Below are 17,316 nucleotides of genomic sequence, written 5' to 3'. Positions count from 1 at the left end.
TGATAGACTCATTTAAATATATAGAGATAGATTTAGTAGTGATTGACACCAGCATACCAAGTGTAGTATTGTAGAATCCAGACTTCAAAAATATTTACATTTATCTTTCTTTGAGGTACTGGGGGTTCTAATTTAAGTGAGTTTTAATGGTCCTAAAAATATAAATATGAACAGAAGTAAGCTTTTTAGTATATTTTGGCATATTTTAATGTATTTTATATATAATAAATATATTTTAATGTGCTATTTATTCCATTCATGTTCAGAGAAATTCAAAGAAAGCAAAGGTGCATTTAAACAGGTATATATGCTCATGTTATTGTACTATTTTGCTATAATGAAATAGGTTGTTTTAGAATTAGATTTAGAGAACATGACATTTTTGAACTTTTTCTCCCTTCCCTGCCATCATCTTTTTTTATCCTAAGTAAAGATTATATTAAACAATCCACTTTATTATCTTTGGAATCAAACCGTTGTAGTGTGTTGGAAAATCATTAGTGTTTTCTTGATTTCTGCCATTCACAAAGATAGTTCATAAAGCCAAATTTTAATGTAAAACCTATATTGATTTCAGACCTTTAAGACTGGCAAAGGTTTTGTTGTAAATGAATAGGGGAACTGTGGAATGGTTACATTGAACAATAAACATGCATTGCTTTACATATTTATTTTCTTTGTGTTAATAGAACTTAAAATCTTTACTTATTTGTAAAGACTTAACATTTTTTAGTGATTTTCAAGCATGCAGAACATTGTTATTTGTAGTTGCCTCAAAACTTTATCTTTAAAGCTTGTTTAGAGATTTTTCTGCTTCTCCATCTAAAATTGTATAGGTAAATTTCACAGATAGAGCTGGTCTTAAGTTGTATCTATAAAGAAATACATACACGTGCATACACATGCACACTCACACAGAAAGAGAAGGAGAATATTGTTGTTTAGGCATTCCAGAATAATGAATGGATTAACAACTTGAGTATAATGTAAATTTAGATGCCATAGTATTTCCTGTCACCTCAAGTAATCATTTCTTAGTTTTCAGTCTTCAGGTGGTTTACTGAAGCTTCCTTGGAGCTGTGTAAAGTGTCCTTATGTTTACTGTAACTCTGTTATTACTAATGCGATTGTTCACCAGCATCTCACTTCAGTTTTTAGGTCAAATGTTGGGCAAGACTATATGAGGCTTGCTGGTTTCACTTTTTAGAGTGGAAAGAAGTGCGAAAAATTTACTAAAATGGGAGAATTCCTGGGTGGCTTGGGATTATCCATAATTTTTTTTTTTTTTTTTAGATACTGAGTTTTAGACACTGAACATTTCTTTCTTTAAAAGCCAGTAGATGAGAAAGAGGGCCTGGGTTCTAAAGATGGGCGTGTCCTTGCAGTCTTCACTGTAACTGACTTTGACCAAGTTACACACTGTCTCAGTGCCTTTGTTTCTTTATCTGGAAAATGAAGTAAGAAACTTACATGGAAACATGAAGGAAATTGCAAAATGCAATGCAAATGGTAGTTATTATTAGAAGTAATTTTAATTTAAAAAATCATGCATTTCTATTTTGGAGAAGCCTTATTCTAAAGTACTAGTTCTTCATGACTGCAGAAGAAGGCACTTAAGCAGAAATCATACATATGATGACTCAATTTATTGAAGCTTTCTTTGTCTGTTTTTAGAAGTTCATTTTTAATAGTAGCTTTAAAATTATAGTGAAATTCTGAGTACTTAACAGGACCATCAGAGTGTTCTTTTAAAAATCTCTTCTGTAATATTTTATATTCAGAATTAATTTCGCAGGTTGAGTAGGTGGGGCAAGATCTCAAGGTGAAAATCTGAAGGTGAATTCTACTTTTGTATAATAGAATAGCTCTGTATCAGGGAAGTCTGTGTATTTTAAATGTGTTTTCCCATGTATATATGAAAGCGAACAGGTTTTTAAACTGAATTATAGGTAAGTGTATGACACTTTGCATGTTCTAACATGATTAGATTTTCTAGTCATTGAAGGTTTTATAAGGGCACTGACTGGAAACTAACATGTGAGAATAGCAAGTTTGCTCTTGCTCTGTGGAACCAAAGGGGTATTTGACTTTTTAGTACTGGTTAGAATCAGGTGTTAGCACTTTTTTGTTTTTGTTTTGTGTGCGTATATCTTCTATGTTTGTGTGTGTCATATATGTACCCTAGGAAGTTAAGAAGAGGGTGTTGGATCCTCTGGAGCTAGAGTGAAAGGCCAGTTGTGAGCTACCTGATGTGAGTGCTAGGAATCAAACTTCTGATTTGGGAAAGAGCCTCAGTTGCTCCTAACCACTAGACCATTCTTCAGCCAGGTTTTGTTCTTTTGCTTTTCACTTTGGGTTTTTTTGAGTTGGTGTTTCTCTGTAACAGCCCTGGCATTCTGTAGACCAGGCTGGCCTCTGCCTCCCAAGTGCTGGGATTAAAGGTGTGTGCCACCACTGCCCGGCTGCTTTTGATTTTTGAGACAGAGTTTTGCATTATGTCGTCTCAGCTTTCTGAGTGTTAGGATTAGTTCCTGGCTTACGATCAGTTTATTAAACTTTCTTCAACGTTTAGGCCAACTTCATCAAACTTGAACTGTTTAAAAATAAGGACTCCAGTGGTAATCCCCATGTATTCTAGACTCTTTTCTACATAGATTGACATCCTTCTGGTGCTACCCTCTGTTTGAAATTTGAAAATGACAATTGATTCAGTTATCTAGATTGTGAGAATATTTGAATTATTATCATAAGTAACCATTCACTTCTGAGTGTGTTGGCACATGCTTTTGTTGATTTTTGTAATTATATTTCTCTCTCTTCCTGGGTGTGTGCGCGAGCACAAGATGTACTGCAATATATGAGGACACTTGTGATCAAAATCAGCTCATCGCACTTGGTGGCAAGCATTTTTACCTGTCAAGTAATATTGACAGCCTAGCATAGACTTTTAGTGCCAGTATTTTTGAGGATGAAGCAGGAAGGATGCCTCAAATTCAAGGCCAGCTTGACCTATAGTGTGAATTCCATACCAAGCTGGGCTACAAGAGTGAGATTTGTTTACAAACAAAAAAGATCCTTCTTTTTCCTCCTTTCTCTTACACTCTAGAATCAAACCCCTTACTTGGTTCCTTGTTACATTCTTCTTTAAGTAGGGTACTACCCAAATTTACAAGTCCTGCTCATCCCTAAATAGATGTCCAACCCATTTCTCTTCCTCATTCCTACTATCTCTTGTCCTTATTGAAGGCCTTGTCTCCTGTCACCTGCCAGCTACATGTCAGCATGACTCATAAGGGCTCTCTCTGCTTTGTCTTGATCCATTTCAGCCCATCCACTTTCTGAAGACTAACAAGATGATAGAGCAAATAGGCATGTGATATCCTCATTGCTTGAAGATCTCCCATCACTTACAGCAGATGCTCTCACACCTCTGGTCAGGGTTACAGTTTAGGGGCCCACTAAATCTTCCCTTTTCTGACTTTCTAGCCCCCATTTCCCTACATTTGGGTTATGTAGAACTAACTGCTTGACTAGAGACTCACCCCCACCTCAAGTTCCCCAAGAAATTTTGATGTCTGACCTGATTGAGAAACTTGCAGCTTTCCAGGATCAAGTCTGAGCCTCTCTGCCAGGTGCAGGAGGCCCTTTGTGATCTGACTTCAGTTTAGCAGTTGGCTGTATTCCCTACCATGCCTTGTGACACATCACTTTCTGCTCAGTCCTTTCATTCCATTTCTTGTCTCTGTACCTGTGTACATAGTTTGTCCTTCACCAAAATGGGAAGTAACTTCTCTTTTCCTTTAAGTCTGAGTGAGATATCCTTTTTGTATACATAGAATCAGTCAGTGTACAATAAAGCACTGTCATTCTGGATATTAATCCTCTTTCGTGTTCTGTATGAACTTACTCTTAAAGATTGCATTTGACAGCTTAGCGTCTCTGTTCTTGTAATGTGACTAAGTAGATATCTGCCTTTTCTCCATAAGAGACCTTTATGTTCAGTTACTTTAAATTTTGCATGAAAAAGTAAAATCAACAAATTAGATATTTATAAACATTTTCATGGTTTTTGAGGCAGGGTCTCACTATGTTGCCTTGGCTGTGCTGGAATTCATTCTGTAGATGAGACTGTCTTGGAACTCAGATTGCCTGCCTCTGTCTCCAGAGTACTGAGACTCAAAGGTGTGTGCCACCATCGCTGGGCTGGCCTTGAATTTGCAGCAGTCCTCTTTCCTCCTGCCTTTTATTTCTGAATGCTGCGATTACAGTGGCACTGTATCTGTCTCCCAGCAAGTATATTTTTAAGTGACATGTTTGGTTTTGAAGCTGGGTGTATGTTAAAATATCATTCACTATTTAATAATAATATACTGAGTGTCATAAGTAGACTAAAATGGCTGAGAATGTGTATTTCAGTACTAGGCCACTTACATATCATTCACAAAGCCTTGGGTTTGATCCTCAGCACTACCAAAACAGTCACTAAAATGTTTGCTTCCAGTGTTCTATGCATGGTTTATGATTTGAATGATTAAATTTTATAATGATTATTTTTGTAAATGACAGATTAGAAGAGTTTGCAGAAGCGTTTACCAGCAGATCTGTGCAGTGACGTATTTAGAATTTGAATGATTAGGGCTGGAGAGAGAGTTCAGCAGTTAAGAGCACTGGCTGCTCTTCCAGAAAACTCAGCTTCAATTCCTAGCACCCACATGGCAGCTCACAGCTGTCTGTAACTCCAGTTCTAGGGGACTTGACAGACACGTGCAGGCAAACTCAATGCACACAAATTAATAAATAAATAGATCTTTTTAAAGATTAAAAAATAGTTTAGATTCTCGTAAGTCAGAAGTCAGGTAGACAAACTGTCAATATATTCTTGCCTTTTTTGAACTTTATTTGGTGTGTATGTGTTTGGGTAGGCACACACTGTGGCACACATGTGGAAGTCAGACGACAACTTTGGGGAGTTAGTTTTTCCTTCCATGATCGTTTGTTTCACAGATCACGCTCAGGTCTTCAGACTTGGTGGCAAGTACCTTTACATGCATAACCATCTTGTTGGCCCAATTCTTGCTTTTTACTGTTGGCTTTGAAATACTGGCCCATCTTTATGTTCTTTATAAGAACTTTGCCTAGGTAAATGCAGTTTTGAACCTAATGGAGGGAGAGCATGACAGAATTTTTTGACATCACAATCTGAGTTCTGTCTTGGTTTAATATTGGTTGCAAACTACAAAAGAGATGATCCGGAATTTAAAATGTTACAGAGGTCAGAACCACCAGCACCTAGTACTAACTCCCTAAAGAGTCATGAATATGTAAATCTTATTTCTGGTGGCCTCTTTAAATGTTACACTATACTCAAGTTTTTCATGTAATGTAGTTGCTTTTGCCAATATCGATCTCCTCCTCTGGAGACTAAAAGTTAACAAACTTGGACTGGGACTTGTGTGGCTTGAGATTTAAATTCCATGTAATTCCAAATAGTCAATGTTTCTAGACTTCCATTTGTTCTCTTATAAAATGTCAACAGTACTGTACTCTTCTTCACAGGGTTGCAATATGTATTAAATAGTACTTAGTCAATAAATGGTAATCACATTTATTGTTACTACATTTAAAATAATCATCTGCTCTCTCACTGGAGTAGAGTCTTTGTCATACTGGTATCTTCTAATATCTAATGTAAAGTCTTTTTTTAACTGTTAGTAAGTCAAATATGTTTCAGAAATTTCCTCAAGTATAATTTTATCACTTATTAAAGACAAAATCAAATTTGCACACTGAGTATCTTCAGGAGTTTTGTTTGCAGTATTAGGGATTGAGCCTAACATGAAGTCTTAAAATATACAATTGAAACTCACTGTTTGATGTAGTTAAAACATAAATGTCTAGCCAGAAGGAAAACAAATACATGTGGGAGGACACTTGCTTCCTGGGAGCATTGGGGCTTCTAGAACTTGTTAAGGCCTTGGACCTGTTTCCCTCTGCTTGTGGCAAGCTGGCCCAAATAGAACTAGTTGGACTTAGAACAAAAAGAACATTTTCGTGTTTCTTTGAAAGCCTTACACTAATGAATCTAACTTTTCTGATAGATTGTTCTAGGTACTGAGTTCTCATTAACTTTTACCACACTTTCTGTGTTGCCGGAGATGCCCCTAAGTAATGTGTGCATTACTTAGTACGGTTATTCACGTCGCAATTAACATTTTTGGTCTTTAGTCAAATAATTTTACTTGTGTTTTATTTTCCAAATAATATATAACACTGATTACTTTGGTGATTTCTGTAAAGCTTTTTAAAATTGTAGTGTTTGGCTGGGTGGTGGTGGTCCACACCTTGATGATCCCAACACTTGAGAGGCAGAGGTAGATAAGTTTGAGACCAGCAAGGGCTATGACACAGAAAAACCCTGTCTCAAAAAACCAAAACAAAACTGTGGTGTTTGCTCTGTAACATTTTCCTGATTTTTGCCCTTTTTCATTTCTCTCTTCCATTTTCCATATGGCCCTTCTTTTGTTCTTTAAAACAGGACAAATGCACATTTCAGTTTGTTTGAATTTATATATCGTATTTACTTTCCACCAAGGACCTTGACTTAAAGTCACAAGTTAAAGTTATATATGTGTTACTTACATAGAAGATATGTTGTAAGTTGGTTTTATTTATTTATTTATTTATTTATTTATTTTTACTTCTTTGGGCAAGGTCTCCCATGTAGACTAAGTTGCCTGTCTTTGACTCCTGAGGGCTGGTATTAAAGGCATGTGCCATCGAGCCAGTATTTGTAAGTTTTAAGCAGATTGGATTAGAATTTGCATTCCCCATCTCATGGAGATATACTTCTCTGGCAGTCATGTTATTTTTTTTTTAAGCATATCATTCTGATGAAAATAGATCACATCAAGTGTGTTCAAGAATAGTAACCATGAGAGTAGTGCTTAAAAAATATTTGTATGAGGACCATGCTTTTTCATTTTACTACTAAAACATTATTTAAAGGTTCTTGCCTTAAATACTCAAAGACTATTTTAAATACAGGATTGCTTTTATCTGTGGTTTAGCAAAGGCTAAATATATCCTTATTTAAATATATGTTATCAGGCATTTTTTCTATAGTACTGGTTTTAATATCTAATCCCAGTTTAAAAGTCTCTAGAAGTGTATTTATTAACCTTCTACTTGTCTAGGTTAAAAGCACCCAATTTTATGTGAATCAGGTTAAAGAGAATGTTTGTTAACAGGACTCTTAAAAACAGTAAGTTTCTTTTTGAGCATTTTCTATTATTATTTGAGATGTATTTTTCTCCTTGTTTAGTGGATGATGCTGGCAAAATAGAACATGATGGTTCATCTGGATTGACCATGGACACGGAAACTGAAATCGACCCTTGTAAAGTGGATGGCACTTGCCCTGAAGTCATCAAGGTGTACATTTTTAAAGCTGACCCTGGAGAAGATGACTTAGGTGAGAGGGAAGCCTTAGCATCTTTTTGTTGTTGTTTCTGAGACAAGGTTTATCTGTGTAACAGCCCTGGCTGTCCTGGAACTCAGTTTGTATTTGTAGACCAGGCTGGCCTTGAACTTGAGATCCACCTTCCAAGTGCTGGGATTAAAGACGCGTGTGTCACCACTGCTAACCTTAGCATCTTAGACATCCTGATCAGTGCTTCAGTTTAACTGTTTTTGGCTTATTTAGATGTGAAGTTTTTTATGAAGATAAAATAATTTTACAGCGTCAGAAAAAGATGTTTAAAAAAGAAGTAGAAATGAAATTTTAAAATAAATTATTGGAGCTTCTGTTTTCCTTGATAGGTGGAACTGTAGACATTGTGGAAAGTGAGCCTGAGAATGATCATGGAGTTGAACTACTTGATCCAAACAACAGTATTCGGGTTCCCAGGGAAAAGATGGTTTATATGACTGTTAATGACTCTCAGCAAGAAGAGGAAGATTTAAGTAAGTAGGTGGCCTTTCTGTGGGAGAAAATGTGTTTCTGAGTGTTTTCCCTGTCTCTTTTAAACGGTCAGTATTTGCAGGAAATAAGTAGCATTGTTTTAGAAATTATTTTGTTGCCATGTTCTGAGGGAATTGTTACTGACCCATTTTATTTATTTATATGTGTATGTATGTGTGTGTAAAGTGTTGTTAACTTAAAACTAAACTGGTGAAAACCAAGAACTGAGTCATTCAGTAAGTATTTGTTGAGTGTTTATTATACAAAAGCTGTGTTCTAGGTATGTAATGTTTGGACTTCTTTCTGCTTGCATATTAGCTGAGTTCAAATAAAAGTATCTTTCCTTTGATCTCTCTAAGCATGATCAGAAAGTTAATGTATTTTCTACTTAGATGTTGCCGAAATTGCCGACGAAGTTTATATGGAAGTGATTGTTGGGGAGGAAGATGCTGCAGCCGCAGCTGCAGCCGCAGTGCACGAACAACAAATAGATGACAATGAAATGAAAACCTTCATGCCAATTGCATGGGCAGCTGCTTATGGTAAGTCACAGAGCAGTTCTTTAGACATGAATTTGTGATTGAAAAACAGTTTTTGTAGCTAGGTGATGTCCGCGCATTCCTTTATCCTAGTACTTGGAAGGCAGAGGCAAACAGATCTCTGAGTTTAAAGCTGGGCTGGTCTACAAAGTGAGTTACAGGACAGCTAGAGCTGTTATACAGAGAAACCCTGTCTTGAAAAACAGTAACAACAACAACAAAAAACAAAACAGTTTTTCTGGTTTTAGGTTTTCAGAAATCTGAAATGCTAGTACTATATAAGGATTATTTGATTTAAATGAGAATAGAGGAAGATTATAAAGTCTACTTTTTGTCCTGACTTTTAACAGGCATTTCCTTTATGTATATATTACGTAGAAGGAAATAAACTGTGTGAAGTATACAGGTTTCAGGTTGGAACCTTTCATCTTAACTGTATCAGGCCCATAACTTTAAAATTTTGGGAAACAGCATGAGAACCCATGTGGTAAATACTGACATATATTTGAGTTTTACCGTAATGAATGTGCTCATAAAAACTCCATTACCTAGAGTGGGATATTTCTGTCATTCATGAGTATCATGGCTTTTCATTGTTGTGATTAGTAAAGAATTCCTAATTCTTTATAATTTATAATACTGTATGATTTTGTTTTTTTAATACACATTGTTAGGTAATAATTCTGATGGAATTGAAAACCGGAATGGCACTGCAAGTGCCCTCTTGCACATAGATGAGTCTGCTGGCCTCGGCAGACTGGCTAAACAAAAACCAAAGAAAAGGAGAAGACCTGATTCCAGGCAGTACCAAACAGGTGAGGGCGCGCGAGTTCCACGGTGCAGCGTGCTCCGCAAGCTCTCAGGAAATGCTAGTGTGCATCCACAGGGGTATCATGATGGCATCTTAGTGGCTAGACTATATGTAGCTTTTTTATATTGAATTTTAAAATATAATTTTCAGAATTGAGTGATATTCATGAATGATTTTTCTTGATTAAAATGGAATGGGAATTGGATCAAAGAAGGATGAAAAAAGTTAAAGCTTGAATTGCATGAAAATGAAAGGCAACCATGTTGGCAAGTGTTAATTTGGGAAAAAAATAGTTAAAGAATGATTATTTCAGCATAAAAATGGGCATAATTTATAGAGCAGCAGAATATATGCTTGAGTTTATATGTTGTAACTTATTTCTTACACCTATTTGCATATTAAGAATCTTACTGATATATTTAGACTCTATTGTAAGTTAATATAAATTAATGTTTTTTAATAAAGCAGAAATTATAATTTGAAAACCTTAGGAATATGGGTTTCTAAATTTTTAAGGGTTCATCACTTGCCAATAGAAATTACAAATTTATTCATTTTGTTAAAATGGAAGAGGTTAGTGTAGACGAAGTTCTTAGGGCCAGGTTGCTATATCTTGTAGATTGAAAATGACAAGTCAGTGTGTAGTTTGTTACCCGAATTAGGAACCCCTGACTATGCATTCAGACTTTTGAAGAAACCCAAATTGGCATGTTTTGATCACTTATGCTCCTTTCCTTTCATAGCAATAATTATTGGCCCAGATGGACATCCCCTGACTGTCTACCCTTGCATGATTTGTGGGAAGAAGTTTAAATCGAGAGGTTTCTTGAAAAGGCACATGAAAAACCATCCTGAACACCTTGCCAAGAAGAAGTACCGCTGTACTGACTGTGATTACACTACCAACAAGAAGATAAGTTTACACAATCACCTGGAGAGCCACAAGCTAACCAGCAAGGCAGAGAAGGCCATAGAATGTGATGAGTGTGGAAAGCACTTCTCTCATGCTGGGGCTTTGTTTACTCATAAAATGGTGCATAAGGAAAAAGGAGCCAACAAAATGCACAAGTGTAAATTCTGTGAATACGAAACAGCTGAACAAGGCTTATTGAATCGCCACCTTTTGGCAGTCCACAGCAAGAACTTTCCTCACATTTGTGTAGAGTGTGGCAAAGGTTTCCGTCACCCATCAGAGCTCAAAAAGCACATGCGAATCCATACTGGGGAGAAGCCCTATGAATGCCAGTACTGCGAATACAGGTCTGCAGACTCTTCCAACTTGAAAACACATGTAAAAACTAAGCATAGTAAAGAGATGCCGTTCAAGTGTGACATTTGTCTTCTGACTTTCTCAGATACCAAAGAGGTGCAACAACATGCTCTTATCCATCAGGAGAGCAAAACACACCAGTGTTTGCATTGTGACCATAAGAGTTCCAACTCAAGTGATTTGAAGCGACACATAATTTCAGTTCACACAAAGGACTATCCTCATAAGTGTGATATGTGTGATAAAGGCTTTCACAGGCCTTCCGAACTCAAGAAACATGTGGCTGCCCACAAGGGTAAAAAGATGCACCAGTGTAGACATTGTGACTTTAAGATTGCAGATCCGTTTGTGCTAAGTCGCCATATTCTCTCGGTTCATACAAAGGACCTTCCATTTAGGTGTAAGAGGTGTAGAAAGGGATTTCGGCAACAGAGTGAGCTTAAAAAGCATATGAAGACACACAGTGGCCGGAAGGTGTACCAATGTGAGTACTGTGAATATAGCACTACAGATGCCTCAGGCTTTAAGCGGCACGTTATCTCCATTCATACGAAAGACTACCCTCACCGCTGTGAGTACTGCAAGAAAGGATTCCGGAGACCCTCGGAAAAGAACCAGCACATAATGCGCCATCATAAAGAAGTTGGCCTGCCCTAACAGTAATCTTCACCGATGTTTGCAGAGAAACTGGCCTTGAAACAGAAAATTCATTTAAAAGCCAATCAGTCTTGTTCACATACAATACTGTATCAAATTGATTTATGCTGTGTACAAATAGAAATATTGCTTCTAGTTGACTTTTTTTGTTTTTACATTTCGTTCAATAGTGTGTTCTGAATTCTATTCAGTTTGTTTAATACATGGGGAAACTCAGCAACAAATTAGTTGCTTTTACTAAAGTAATCCCTGGTTCTATACTGAAGTTTTCTATCTTAGAAGTTTTATATTTATTTTAAAATATTTACCTTGCTTACCTTGATGGTACTCTTCTAAGACCATTTAACTCACGGTAACTTTGCATTGGTAACTGAAGGTCTTCATGTTGACTTAATTTTTTTCTCACAAATTTCTCACAATAAAATTGTCAGAGATATCTAATAGGAACGGGAGATATTTACAGTGAGGTCTCATGATCATAACATGGAAGTCATTTCCTTGTCTTGCTTAGTATTTGCAGGCTATATGACAGTGAAAGTTTCCATATGAACTTTCGTGTCCCTGGCATTGCTGAGTAAAAGAACAGTGGCTGGGTTTGTGTTTACTTTTCTTTTTTTTTTTCTTTTAGTGGACAAAATATACTTCTTTTTTCTTTAGACTATCTTTTGTCAGTGTAGTAAACTTTTAGAAAACCTTGTTGGAAATTTTTGCTTGATCCTGTTGTATTTTGATTATTCTGTCTGTGCTGCTTTGTCTTGGAATGGTTGTGTGCTACAAATGAAATTTAACTGAGGACTGCATTTTGGAATCTCCTAGGGGTAACTTGTGGCTCATAGGATCTTTTGCAACTTTATATATGTAAATGTACCCTGAATTATATATATCTATCTATATATACACATATATATGTAACATGTATCTGTGTGTATTGCTTATTTTACATACTTATACACACAACCCCCAGTAGTAGTTGCTTAAAATCTATAATGAAAAGTATTAAATTTACAGTAACGTGAAAGATCCAGGGATGCAAGAGAGAGCATTTTGTAAGTCTTGCTCTTCAGAGAGACTACTCAGGTGAAGAATTAGAAGGAAAATAAGGACACTAGTATTTTTAAAGAGTAAAGGTATTTTCTTTTAAATATCTTTGGTAATTGAAAAATAATTGAAAAAATAGAGGTTAAGATGTTTATAGATACAATGTTTTCATACAGTTTCAACTCCATGCCTTTATATTTTTCTGAAAAGCTAATGGGTATCCAGACAGGAATCCCTCAGTTCTCTCTGAGAAACCAGAGAGAGAACTCTTGTCTGACCAAGCGAGAGGGACAGAAAGGGAGTGATGGCTCCATGGACCAGAGAACGGGTGCTAATAAGGACTTAGACTTGGCAAGTTGAGCCTGCTCTGTTAGTTCTTAGTTAACCTGAAAAACCTTAACACTCGGTTGTCTTGGATTACACGATAGAGGTGTGGTCCAAGTGTGTGAACAGTCTGAGGCCTCATGTGGATCCTCACCAAGTCTTTGACAGTTTTGTTTTTGAGAGCTGGCAGTTTGTAACATACAGGACTGATCGCTGATAAAATTTGTAAAAAGTTGGTTACTGAGATTTTGTTAAGATGTCTTTTGGAAAACAGTTTCTAGAGTCCCTGGAATTGGCTGTTGGCACACGGGTCTGGCACATCATGGGGAGACTTAGAAGTTTTCTTCCCACTCGATAGCTGCCTTGCCGCCTCATTATGGTGCTCCATCCCTTTTGTGCCGTTAGGTTTTTACCTTTCATCTTTCTCTTAGTCATCAATATTTGTATTCAAAAGTTTATATTTTTGGGGTTAGATGTCTTGAATATTTGGTGTTTGGCAAACCTCTGAAGTGCTAGATTGATTTAGTCTAGTTCTAAATCAAATTCTTAAGGCTGGTATGAACTCCATCCTCAATGCCAGTCAAAGCCAAGGCGTAGATTCCCTAGCCTTTCCATCCAATAGGGAATTCTTTCGCCTTTGTAGCCTCTGCAACGTGCTTTAAAAATGCATCACAACTCAACTATGATTTGATTTATGCCCTGTTATTCTTGAAAGCTCTGTCTTTTTTTGTGAGAACTTTAAAAAATCTACTTTATTATTTTCCCCAGAAGTAATTTAAACACCTAACATTGAAATTTATGAAATTTAAAAATCATCTACAATCAGTACAGAAAATATAAATGATTGGATATTTAACATATTTTTTTAATAAACTGAAAGATAAGGAACACAACACTTTACACACTTTATATTTCTCTTTACATGATCTGGAACCATACACAGTTCTTTTCTTTTTTTAAAGCACAATATTGAAGCCTTTAAAAGGTATTTAAGGGTTTGGTCAAGTGAATATAAAATGTGTTTGTCTGTATAAAGAGAAAATGAAGTAGTCACTGTTATGTACTGACATTAGTTACAACCTAGTTTTAATTCTTAAAACAATTTTGATTAGCAAAGCTAAAAAGGATGTTTCAGTTAAATGTTTTAAAGAGGTACAGATTTTTACAAGGACATAATATAAGTTATTGTTCTGTAGAAATATCCTATTAAATATTGTATGTCCCTCCCTCTGTATACTTTGTAAAAAAAGTAAAATACATAAAAAGAAAATCATATAGGGGATGTGTGACATTATTGTAATTGTGTACTTGAGAATAACGTGCAAAAATAAAAATCAGAATATTTTCCTGTTAACGAATGTTCAGTCTATTTGATACCAGTACTAAGTTAATGCTTTTTCTTAAGAAAGAAAATGTACAGTTTTTGTAAACCTAATAAACATCAAAAGCAGTGGATTATTTTCATCCCCCTATTTCTTAATTCCTTTTATGCAGCAGTGGAATGCAAAATGCTTGATTGCTTTGAATTTTGTGACTTGGATGCAAATACTGATATTTCAGTCCTGTGAATTTGCAAGTAACATTACAGAGAAGTTAAGAGGTGATTGGTGAGTCCTTTGATGAGCATGTCCTTGAAATTCATTTTTTCTTTTATCTTTGTAAATGATTTGTTTTATTAGCATCCTGTTAGAAATTACCTGCGCATAAAGTGGGTTTTGAAAGCACTTAAAATTTGTTTTATTATCAATTCGCAACATATTTAGTCTGAGGGAGACTCACTATTCAGAAGCCCTACCTTTGAGTTGCCCATTTGTGCCTAGGTTGGAGGCCTCTAGTAGAACCCAACATGCTGGAGGATGGTCACTGTAGTAGTAAAAATTGCAAGTTGGGTAAAAGTTGTCAGGATTCATGAGAAAGATTAGCAGCACTTTTGAGTTTTTTCAATGAGATTCTGTGATGTAGAACCAGCGTTGGCCTAAGAAGAGGTAACAAATAACCAAAACTTAAGATAAATGTCCAAGAGAATGATGGACATCATAGTCAGAGTCTTAAGTTTGACAAAACCAGGACTTGCTGGAAAATGTGATCCTGCTCATTCTGCTAAAATATGCGGCCCTATTGTTGCCTGGGATCTCGCTATTAATTTCCTGCAAAATCTTAGATTTGTGTAAGGAAAAGCAGGATCAGTGAGCATCTTAAGGAGGAACGATGTCAGAGTAAAGCCTGGCAGCATAGTAATCTGGGGTGTGGTTAAAGCCTCAGGTTCTCTGCCCTATGCCAGTCTCCAGTGAACTGGGACAAGGCACAAGCCCCAGTAGCCTGTGTTTTAGGAAGCTGTCCCAGTGATTCTGTTGCATGCTCAAGTTTAGTGAAAGTGAGCTTAGAGCACTTGAGGAACCTAAAAATTGCTTAGTGTGACGTTTTTGTCTTGTAGGAAGCTCACAAAAAAGCAGCTAGAGATGGCACAGTGAGAGTAAATTAGGCCTCAGAGACTTTTGCTTTATCCTTTCTGTAAAAGTCTGAGCCAGTCACTAAGTATATCCTTCAGTGCACATCTGAATAGCTTGCACCTCCTACTTTTACATAGCCCCCAATGTTGCATTCCTCAAAGGTAGGAAGATTGATAAGAGGACTGAAAATTGTGCGTTCGTGTGTGTGTGTCTAATTGGCCCAGAGTTACTAAAGTAATTCATATTAAAAAGGACATTTTGCTGCATTTTACAGCTTTTTAGGAGGTCAAAATTAAGTTTGCCCTATGAATTTGTTTTATTTTTTGTTTCATGTATATATTGTTTGCCTTTTTCATAAAATAATTCTTGGATTTGTTATATATTGTTCCTGTTATTTTTGACATCTTTGCTATTGTAAATAAATTCCTATTTTGTTTTAAGTTACCCTAGTGGAGTGTTGGCTATAGACAAGGCATACATGGACACTTGTGCGCACATCACACATGCACACAGAGACGTGACTTGAATCACACGAGAATGCCCATCTTATTCCAAGCCCCTTTACTTTAGTCCTTTTCACCACCAAGGGAACCACTGTTGCTTTAAAGCACAGCTCCTGCAACGACTTGGATTTTATTTGGCTAGACAGGCTGGCCAGCAAAGCCCAGGGGTGCTCCTGACTGCTTCCCCCTTGCTGAGAGTACAGGCATCTGCCATCATGTGACTTTGCCCTGGCTTTGGAGATGGAGTTCCTGTCCTCACGAAAGCACAGCAAGCACTTTACTGGCAACCATCTCCCCAGCCCTACTTGGGTTTTAACATTGTTTTCTGACCTCTCACGGAAATATTTGATCCACTTGAGGGTACAAATCAAGAATTATTTACTTTTGCTTGGCTTTCCCTAACCAGCTCCCTCTCATTTTACCTGTCTTGCTGGTGGTATTGGAAAAGAAAGAGTTTGACACTAGTGACCTGCTGATACTGTAAGATCATTAAGATACCTTACTACCAAGGCCCTTTGTGTGAGTCTTAGGTGGCATACAGCTATGGGAACTGCCACAGAAGTATCTGAACATATCAGTGAACTAGACTTGTGTAAATTATTTTGCTTTCTAAGAGGAGTCAGTTTGATTGCTTCATGTTTCTGTTTGACTTAATGCGGAGTCCATTTAGCAGGGATACATTTTGGGGTTTGAGGGGTTCTGTTGTTTCTGCCCTCATCTCTTGAGTTCAAAACTTGTTGGGACTATGCACAAGAACCACCTGTTGGGCTGGAGAATCTTGGTCGGTGGTTAAGCACACTTCCAGATGCGATGGTGCTCTTCCAGATGAGCTGAGTTCAGTTCCTAGTGCCCAGCTGTAATTCTGGCTCCAAGGGATCTGATGCCTGTTTCAGGCCTCCGAGAGTACCTCATGTACATGCCATCCACTCACACAGATGGACATACGTATACATACATAAAAATAACCAAATGAGTGTCAGTATAGTAATGCCGAGTGGGAAGACTCGATGCTGCAATGTGGTTACTTCAAAATTCCACCCAGTAGAAGCCCTGCTTGGCAGCCATCACATGAAGGAATGGAGCCCACCCTCTGCTCTGAGTCACAAAATCTATTTTCTACAGAGCATGCTCTGGCCACCCTGACTGGGACCTGGAAAGGTGGAGGAAGGGTTGTCTTGTGCCATCCTAGGTTGTCCTCTGGCACTAGCTTAGGAGTAGCTGTAAGCTTTTTCCTTTTGACCATGTATGTTTGTTTACAGCAAGTACCTTTATCCACTGAGCCCTCCCACTGGCCCAAGGCTGCCTTCAAATTTAAGAACATACTACCTCTGCCTCTGGAGTGCAGGGATTACAGGCATACAATACAGTTACTGGCAGAAAAATAGTGAAGGACAAATTTAAAGCTGAGGATAGCTGATTTCAGTCTCTTAGCAACACACACACACACAAGATGGACATGCAAGCACACATCTTGAATTCAGTACGATTGCCTTGAATTCAAGGCTAGCCTGGTCTACATAGCCTGCATATGAGCAGTGATGCAAACGGAGCAGTAATGGTGCATGCCTTTAATCCCAACAGTCAGGAGGCAGAGGCAGGTAGATCTTTGTGTTTGAGGCCAGCCTACTCTACAGAGTAAGTTCCAGAACAGCCAAAGCTACACAGAGAAATCCTTTCTCAGAAACGCAAAAGAACCTTGTTCCTTTTGCCTCAGCCTCCCAAATGCTAGGATTATAGATATGTATCACCATGCCCGACTGCTGG

The 17,316-nt window shown here is 37.2% G+C and overlaps 1 protein-coding gene across 4 annotated transcripts in view; it reads left to right on the top strand.

The window, feature by feature from the left end:
• The window catches only part of Zfx (zinc finger protein X-linked), a 44,670-nt gene extending 29,177 nt beyond the window's left edge, over positions 1 to 15,493 (top strand). For 3 of the 4 annotated variants that reach the window (XM_057759374.1, XM_057759376.1, XM_057759375.1), the window contains exons 4-8: positions 7,322 to 7,471; positions 7,819 to 7,962; positions 8,353 to 8,502; positions 9,174 to 9,314; positions 10,054 to 15,493. In XM_057759374.1, the coding sequence (XP_057615357.1) occupies positions 7,322 to 7,471; positions 7,819 to 7,962; positions 8,353 to 8,502; positions 9,174 to 9,314; positions 10,054 to 11,237 (1,769 nt within the window). In that variant the 3' untranslated portion in view covers positions 11,238 to 15,493. The remainder of the gene's footprint in view (positions 1 to 7,321; positions 7,472 to 7,818; positions 7,963 to 8,352; positions 8,503 to 9,173; positions 9,315 to 10,053) is intronic. The other variant, XM_057759378.1, reaches the window with a different exon arrangement.
• Positions 15,494 to 17,316: the final 1,823 nt, after the last annotated feature.

The sequence above is a fragment of the Chionomys nivalis genome, chromosome X (genome assembly GCF_950005125.1).
Source record: "Chionomys nivalis chromosome X, mChiNiv1.1, whole genome shotgun sequence".
NCBI lineage: Eukaryota > Metazoa > Chordata > Mammalia > Rodentia > Cricetidae > Chionomys > Chionomys nivalis.
The sequence above is the reverse complement of the archived record's forward strand: the minus strand, read 5'-3'. Positions and strand labels throughout refer to the sequence as shown.